The 9,093-nt window shown below is 41.1% G+C and overlaps 1 protein-coding gene across 1 annotated transcript; it reads right to left on the reverse strand.

Annotated features, from left to right (window-relative positions):
• Positions 1 to 218: 218 nt before the first annotated feature.
• On the reverse strand, positions 219 to 8,829 carry MLANA (melan-A). The gene is made up of 5 exons (XM_039545753.1): positions 8,759 to 8,829; positions 7,382 to 7,480; positions 3,286 to 3,382; positions 1,797 to 1,898; positions 219 to 411 (listed from the first exon to the last, which is right to left on the reverse strand). Exons 2-5 carry the CDS (start codon positions 7,453 to 7,455, stop codon positions 343 to 345), a joined length of 342 nt encoding a protein of 113 aa, XP_039401687.1. The 5' UTR covers positions 7,456 to 7,480; positions 8,759 to 8,829; the 3' UTR covers positions 219 to 342.
• Positions 8,830 to 9,093: the final 264 nt, after the last annotated feature.

Consider the following 9,093-nt stretch of genomic DNA (forward strand, 5'->3'; position numbering starts at 1 on the left):
TTCTCACACTGGTTGATATGCTGCAGCATATCTGTATTCTTGGTAGAAATATGGGGACTATAACATAGCCAGTTTTGTGATCTGCTTGTATGTTGAATTAATCTGACCAACGGAATGAAAAGTTAAAGCCAAAACATGTTCAACTTCATCTAAGTATCACAAGAACTGGTGCTGTGGATGAAAGGTAAATTGAACCAGGCAATAACTGTCAGCAACTATTCATGGAAATGTGTACTTTATTATTACAGTTTACCCATAAAGAATGCTAGGTTTGCACATGAGTTTAAGCAAAAGCACAAAGAGAATCAATTTATATTCCTGGAGTTTAAGACTGACTCAACATCATGGCGAATAAGGTGGTGGCAATGGGTCTGCAGAGATTTTGTCATATGCTGGTGGAGCATCAGGTACCTGTGGTAACAAAAATTGGGGTGAAGATGCTAAATAGAATGAACGCATGATGGACAAGCAAACCACACTAAATCTGAAATACACCTCTACGATATAATGCAACCCGATATACCATGAATTCGGATAGAACGTGGTAAAGCAGCACTCCAGGGGGGCGGGGCTGCGCGCTCCGGCAGATCAAAGCAAGTTCAATATAATGCGGTTTCACCTATAATGCGGTAAGATTTTTTTGGCTCCCGAGGACAGCGTTATATCTGGGGAAGGGTGTATTATCTTTTAGCCAGCTCTGTATTCCTCTTAAAGAATTTCACATCCGTTTTCTTGGTTGTCCTTAAATAATACTGTAGTTTAGAACAGTTGAACCAACTGATTGTGAATATATTTTTTTTTAAATTGGCATTGCTTTCTTGGTTGTGCATTGATTGAGTTCATTTTGTGATGAGACATTTGTCCATGCAGCTGCTATCAAAGAATAAATGTTCAGTACTGTAAGGATAGGTTTTTTTGAGGGGGTGGGGGAGGAAGATGTTTACTGATATTTCAGGTAGCTTCTAATCAAACATTAGTGTCTTGGCAGATGTAAGTACATACCTTACTACAAAATTAACAACATTTAGCAGCATATTTACTGCATATTGACCATAAATTATTTCATTACCATTTCTCCTTTCTTCAAATTAATTACACACCATCATAACTCAATATATTTATATTTAACTATTCATATTCACTTTCTGGAAGCTGAACTATTTTGGGGGATTGGCATTTATTGGTTACAATAATGCATCTTTCTGTGCTGATTGATGCTGAGGACCCCAATTAGTGCTATGATAAATAGCTAGTATGTGGATTTTGGTACTGCATGTCAGAAGCACATAAACAATCAATATCAGGCATCAAGTATCAGAGGGGTAGCCGTGTTAGTCTGGTTCTGTAGAAGCAGCAAAGAATCAATATCAGATTAGGGACTCCCACATACCATAAAAATGGTAGAGCTGTTGACATGAAGACCATGCTATTGCAGGATATTGTAGCATATACCCGTTTTATTACAGCTAGTAGATCAAATAGGAATGATCATGTTGCAACTAAATCAGAGTAGCATTAAAGTCGAGGAGGAAAAAGAGAATTTTTAAAAGGCAAGCTATTAATACTAGATTTCACAAATCACTTTCTCTACAAGAATTATGTTAGAGTACTTTTCTTAACACATTGGGTCAACATGTGGAAGATGCAGACCCAGCTTAGATAATGCAAATCTAGAGAAGATGCCATCAAACAGAGGTAAGAGTGCAGCATTATTTCTTCACCAACGGTCATCTCACTGACTAACTGCAGTGTTCACTAAATGTTGTAAGTAAATGAAACCTTGGACTTCAGCTTACCACAGAATTAAAGTTGTTATACTCCTGTAAAAGTGCTTTGCAATCCAGTGGGGCATCTTCACCTGCCACTCTTCTCATAGTGCCAGCATGTGAGCTTTTACTCTGTGATAGACAATAAAGAAAGGTGAGAATGATAGAAAAAGAAACCTTGAGTATGACTATAAATGTATCACTTAAAGTGTGAAAGTCAATAAGAATGTGGACATAATGCCAGCAGGCATTGTGCAAGCTTTGTTACTTTGTCACTGCTAATGCAATCCAGGCTCTCTCTTCAGAGACATCCAATCATGGGATGATAAAAAATGAGGACAAAGGTATACTAATTTCCACCTGTCTCCAATTCCCACACTCACTGCTGTCGGATCCTGTTCTCCTCCAGCTGTTATGCCTCTCCCTCTGATGTCCCCCACTTTTTTAAATCATTCCTTCCTCTCGCCTCTCTTCTTCCTTTCCTATTTCAGTCCTGCATAGTCACTTTCCTCTGTCCAGTTTCTCCCCCAACAAACAGCACAAACATCATAATTATATTTTCATAAAACTTTTTTAAAGAGGAAAAATTACTTTGTGCATTTTCTGTGATGTATAAAGAGTCTGAAAAGTGTTTTTATTTTGGTTTCCGAAGGTGGGTTTTTAACACTGTAGAAATTCAGGTCATGTGTACTCTGGAAGACACTATGCCCCACTGGAGGGGAGAGGTAATAGGATTATGATATCACAAGGACATACAACTTCTAATTAATTGAGAGGAGTGTTTTATTCAGGTTGTACACAACCGATTTAAGTAAAATATTTTGGAGAAAAGCTCTCATTGTTAAGGGTTCAAAACTACTATCCCATTCAACTAAGAGAAGACAGAACTCCAAATATAATATCTTTGAAACTCTCAGCCAGTACCTTTTTAGATTTTATTTATACATTGTAAAGAAGCACAAAAGGGCACACATTCATTTTCCTCCTTTGCAAGTTACCTTTTATATAAACAGACAACACAGTGCACATGTACAACCACTATATTAAACACATAAGCTTGTAATTGTAACCCTTCTCCTCCTCTTCCCTATCTCCACTCCATTTGTTGTTTAGATGTAAACTATTAAAGGAAGAGACTAAGTCTTTGATTTGGCTTAAAGTGCTTAGCAGATTTGGGGCATTCGATATATATTAATGGCAGCATGATGTAATTGAAAAGGTACTGGACTGAGAGTCTGCAGGACAGGGTTTTACTCCTGGCTCTGCCACTGATCATGTGTTGTGTGGTGGTTTGTGTGTGGGTGGTGGGTTTTGTTTTTTTTTTGGTTTTTGACAAGTCACTTCACTTCTCTGTGCCTTGGTTTCCTCCCCCCATCCCTTTCTGTCTTATTTTAAAAGCTCTCTCATATTATGTGTTTGTACAGTGCCTTGTTCAATGGTGCCCTGATCTTGGTGGTGTCCCCTAGGCAGTACCGTAATAATAATGATGGTGTACCAGAACATGAGTTGCCACACTTACCCGAAGGCTTTTATAGCCACATCGTCTTTTGTAATACCAGCAGCCAAGGATCAGTAAAACTGCAAGAACCACAACAAGGATTCCAATACCTGCAGCTCTGTTGCAAAATGAAAAACAAGATGAATTTTTCCATAAGTGAGTGTGTTTAGCACAAATGTTTGCTGATAAATGTGAATGCTGTAATTTAAGAGGTTTATATGAGAACACAAATGAACTATACTGTGCCTTTAAAAAAAATAAAACTATTAATATGTTGAGCTCTTGAACCACCAGGCAGTGACTAATCCTGCAGTGGTTGGATGATATACATGGAGATCAAAGATAAAAATAGCTATTGAACAGTAACCTCATTTGCTGAATACTGTACAACCTGCCCACTGAATGAGTTGAACACTTATTTGTGGGAATTTTGGACCTTCAGAATTTCATGTTAAACAACTCCTTTGAGGACTAGAGAACAATAGAAAAAGAATTGGCCAAAACCTTTCTGCAAAATTTGACACAACATTTGTTCTTAGCTTCAACCCACTCCAGTTGGCAGCTACACATACTTGTCTAAGTCTCTTGTTCCTGCCAACCTCCCCATTGCAACTGACTAGCTAAGGTCCTTGCCTAAAGCATGACCATTTCAACAACTAGGCAAATATTGGTCTCCAAAGAACCACCACTTATAGAATGCACCCCAATCCCTGAAGAGAGCATTCCCATAATGGAAAAGCTATATAAGAAACGTGTCCCATTTTTATTAGTTGACTCTCTTCAGGCAAAGAACACTGGGATCTCTGTCTAACATCTACCATGTTATAGAAAATGCCGGAGACACAAGGGGTAATGATTTATAAAGTCAGTAATTAACTTCAGAAAAGAGGTAAGACTGTAAACTGTGCACTGACAACTTCCTAACTTGTATCATGTTCCATGCAGGGGCGGCTCAAGGCATCAGCACGCCAAGCGCGTGCTTGGGGCGGCAAGCCGCGGGGAGCGCTCTGCCGGCGCCGCGAGGGCGGCAGGCAGGCTGCCCTTGGCGGCTTGCCTGCGGAGGGTCCGCGGGACCAGCAGACTGTCCACAGCACGCCTGTGGGAGGCAGCCTGCCTGCCGTGCTTGGGGCAGCAAAATTCTTAGAGCCACCCCTGGTTCCATGACACACTAAGCACAATGACTGTGTGGTTAGAGTGTGGGAATTTGAGTTACATTGTGTTTGGGGACCATGGACTTAACAGTATATGTAGACATACATCTGTATTTCCTAGTCTATGACAGGGATTCAAGACAGTTGGGATTATAGTGCCATTTAAAGAAGCCTTTAGACACAAGAATTGAGATTTTTTTAAATCTGTCTTTATAAGCCCTTGTTAGTTCTCCTTCTTCCTTCCAGTTCTAATGCTTCTTTCTGTTTAGACGCATGGAATACTCACTTTGGTTCCCCTGTTCTGTCCCACTGTTTCTGCTGCGGGGAAGGGGGAATAGCAATAGAAAAGGAAGGAAAAGAAAGACTAAGAAGTTGGACATGGAAGTGAACAGAGAGAGTGGGTGTGGAAACTAGAGCAGCCAGCTTTGTGTCTGAGCTTTCTGCTTGCAGAGACAGTTGCGGGGCCTTCAGCCCTCTGGAACCAGCAAGATTTCCCAGCTCTCAAGGTGTCATTCTGGAAGGTCCTGTTAACTCTCTCACCTCCTTCCGACAGGGCATGCTCACCTGGCTGGTGACATGCTGCCTGCCTTGTCACACAGACCAACAGTTTGCTGCATTTCCTTGCAGCTCTGCACAGCAGTTTTCCTGCAGCTGCACAGTCATGCCAGAATCTAGCCAGGAGCTGAGATGGCTCTACTGGCTTTGCTTCTGTGTCTAGTAATCTCTGCTCAGGGAAGCCACAAACCCTTCCTCCAGCAGCTGCTAGTAGTCTCTGATTCTGGAGATCTTTTTCCCCAATCTCAATTTCAAGTTACCAAGGCCAGAGTCTTCTCCACTGCTCCCTCTCGGTCTCCTCTGACCCCCAGATCCATCTCCCCATGCACATCCCACAATTCTCATGCTGTGGCTGTTACCCTGTCTCCCCCAAGGGGGCCTGAGAGGCTTTTTATCACTCTAAAGCAGGGGTCGGCAACCTTTCAGAAGTGATGTGCCGAGTCTTCATTTATTCACTCTGATTGAAGGTTTTGAGTGCCAGTAAATACATTCTAATGTTTTTAGAAGGTCTGTCTCTATAAGTCTATAATATATAACTAAATTATTGTTGTATGTAAAGTAAATAAGGTTTTTAAAATGCTTAAGAAGCTTAATTTAAAATTAAGTTAAAATGCAGAGTCCCCAGAGTGGTGGCCAGGACTCGGGCAGTGTGAGTGCCACTGAAAATCAGCTCGTGTGCCGCCTTTGGCACCCGTGCCATAGGTTGCCTACCCCGGCTCCAAAGGTTGATGCTTCTATTGATTCCCTGCCTGTTATTCCATCTCCACTGACACTACCCCTTCTGTCCAGACTCTATAGATAGAAAAGTGAATCTGGCCTTCTCTGCCGTCGACTCAATTTTTAGTACCACAGTTGCACTCATCTTCTCTGCAGTATTCATAGCCTGAATGCTTCAAATGGACCTGGAGAGTGTCCTTCTTTATTTTTCCTTCTCTTTGAGCCTAACTACTAGGTCCTCTTCACCTTCTCACCCCCACTATAATCCACTTCATAACTGTGATGCTTCATTTTATGCTACTTTCATTGCAGCTAGATCAAGCTGAGTCACCATGGCCAGATGTAGGTACATTTGACTCAGAATGAGTGCTGAGACTAGGCTAGCTGACTTTCCCTTTTAGGGGATCAAGCTGTTTGGGGCAGACCTTGGGAATTCCCCCCCACACACCACCTTTTATCCTTCTCTGCTCTCCAGGTGAAATGTGGGGAAAACAGGTGCATCTTGCAGCATGAGGTAAAAGTCACAAAATCTGGTGACTCTGATAAGCCAAGATGGGGAGCAAGTTTCATAGACCCAGGAGGGGGATATTATGTCCAGGACCTTAGAAGGTACCAACTGCATTCCTATCACACCAGTGGCAAGTTAGCCTCTCAAGTAGTCAGGACCCAAACAATTAAAGCCTTTATGTGTCAAAGCAAAACTCTCACATTAGTTTTGCTTAGGGTTAGTCTCACCTGGTGCCAATTTATGTAGACTCACTTTCATGCAGCATTACTAAGGGCTTCTCTACACTTGCAGCACTGCAGCAGTACCACTGCAGCACTTAGTGAAGTTCCTACCTATGTGGACAGGAGAGCTTCTCCCATCAGCGTAGGTATTCTGTCTCCCCGAAAGGCAGTAGCTATGTTGACAAGAGAAGTGCTCCCATCAACATAGCACTGTCTATGCTGGGGGCCAGGTTGGTAGAACCATGTCTGTCAGCATGGCTTTTCCACGCTCCTGAGCTATGTAGTTATACCGACATACATTGGTTGTATAGACCAAGCCTCAGTCTTCTCCTGTTTGGAGAGATATGTTGCTGTTTACCATGGGTTTTGGCTAATACCACTCACTTTTTGGTCAGATGATGCCCCCTTTGAGGTTCTTATGACACAAATGTGGATGACACATGGATGCAGGCAGCAGCCCTTTTTCAGAGACAGCAGTCAAATTCAGCGCAGCTTCCTCAGATGAATGATGCTAAATAAGCACCAATAAGTGTAAATCTCTTATTACAAAAATCATTAACTTTAATGCTTGTGGTCAGCTGAATTAATAATGCAGTTTTGAAACTGCCATTGATTTTTGTTTACTCTTTCCTCCTCTGGTAAAACCGCTTTGGATTCTGCCATACAGCATTTAACTGTCAAGTGCTGCTTGTGATACTGAAGTGACAGATGCTATAGAAAACTACAAAATAGATAGACTTTACTTTCCCCAAACACAGAAATTCTGATTCATTTTCCATGGGTTCTGTTTTCTTTGTTGCAATCTAGAAGAAAAATCCTACTTTGTAAAATTTTGTTTCCAGGATGGAGGAAAACCTCTCAGTTGAGTCATTTATAAACAGGCTTTTAGAGAATGCCAGATCTGAATTTGAATGTAATTCTTTCCACTAGCGTTGATGCTGTTATGGGTTTTGTTTTATACTTACTCTTCTGCTGCAAGATAAGTATATTGCTTTCCTCTGCTGAAGATGCCATCTGTTTGGCGATCTCCTTTGGGCATTTTGTAGGATTGGTTTTGGTCACACCTACAAGGACAAAGACTAATCCATTACAGTACTCCCAAGGCATAATATATTATCATATGGTATTATCACCATTTCCATTATCAGAAGAAAGAGGGTTTGGGTTTCTTTTAAACATTTTTAGAAAAAAGTAGATCTGTTTACACACAAGGCTGTTGTAACTTAACAAGAACAAAACACATTGGCCCAAAGTCAGCTGTCAGTTACACTGCCATAACTTTGGGTTTGCATCAGTATAAGTCCACAAACTTTAGTGGAGCTACTCTGGGTTTGCACCACTGTGACTGAAAGAAGGATTTGGCTTGTTCTCATTAGATGTTAAACATTTGCAGATTTCTGAAGTGAAATTTCTCAAGGAGAATGGGTTTTCCTTTCAACATAAGGTGAATCCATTGTATTTTGAAAACAACCCTGAAGACAATGTAGGAGGAGACCTCTGTTCTTTAGACCACTCATACTTTTTGTTGTTGTAAATTCGTATGACTGAATGATTGATTCTTAAGAGCGCCATTTAGAGAACAGGAATAATCTGTTAATAATGCACTTTGGTGAGCTCGGAGAGAAGTAGATGAAAAAGAAGGTAAATATTTTACTTAGTGTTTGTTTCTATTCCCTTTAAACTCCCAAAGCCAGATACTTAGGCCTGGTCTACACTAGGAAATAGGTCAGTATAATTATGTCACTCAGGGATGGGAAAAATCCAGTCACCAAGTGACAGTTAAACCTACCTAACCCCCGCTGTAGACAGCACTAGGCAGATGGAAGAATTTTCCTGCCTGTGGGGAAGATGGATTATCTTTTGCTGGCAAGAGAAGCCCTCCTGTCAGTGCAGGTAGTGTCTTCAGTGGGGTGCTAGACCACTCCAGTGGCCGTATGTCTAGATAAGCCCCTTACCTAGCATAAACTGGCACAGCTCCATTGACTTGGAGAGAGCTGCACCAATTTACATTTGCTATCTGTGCATGCTTAATTGCCATTCATTTAAGTTCCCTCAGGAACTTAACCATCCAAAATTGATCAGAACAGTTCAAACCTAATTTATCTGACACAACCATAGAAAAAGACATAAGTAAATACATTGGTCTCAGTTAAATAGCACAAGAGCAAATTCTACTGTGTTCCACCAAATTCAATTAAAACAAAATGGCTCTTTTAAAAAGAAATCAGGCCTAATTAAATAACTTTTTCAGAGAATTCAGAATGAGCCAGTAAACCTCTTCTGGAACTTAGAATTTCGCTGTTATTTTAAAACTAGCAGAATACAAAGCATCGAAGCCTTACCTTCTTCACAGACCCACACTCTCTGCCTGCTAGGTGGAAGCATATGCAGCTTTTTTCTCTAGCACTTAATCTTTTTTTCTTTTTTTTTCGTCTCTACACTCATGACTATCACGAGTTTAAATTCCAAATGGTGCAGCCTTTGATTTCTTTAATTAGCATGAAAGAGGCCAAGCAGAGACAGCTTTTTCCCTTTCTTCTCCCCCGCTTCCCCCCCCGCCCATTCTTTTCAGTAAACAGCTACACAATCTATTACTTGTCCATGCTCTCCCATACACTGCATAGGGCTGAGCCACACACAGGTTTTGCACCAATTTACCTAAATCAATGAAAACTCA

This window comes from Mauremys reevesii, linkage group 6 (assembly GCF_016161935.1).
Source record: "Mauremys reevesii isolate NIE-2019 linkage group 6, ASM1616193v1, whole genome shotgun sequence".
NCBI lineage: Eukaryota > Metazoa > Chordata > Testudines > Geoemydidae > Mauremys > Mauremys reevesii.

Coding starts and splice junctions, on each gene's coding strand:
- MLANA (XM_039545753.1), bottom strand. CDS start 7,455: ATGCCCAAAGGAGATCGCCAAACAGATGGCATCTTCAGCAGAGGAAAG. Junction 3,383..7,381: donor ACTTATCTTGCAGCAGAAGA/GTAAGTATAAAA, acceptor ATTTTGCAACAG/AGCTGCAGGTATTGGAATCC. Junction 1,899..3,285: donor GTGGCTATAAAAGCCTTCGG/GTAAGTGTGGCA, acceptor TGTCTATCACAG/AGTAAAAGCTCACATGCTGG.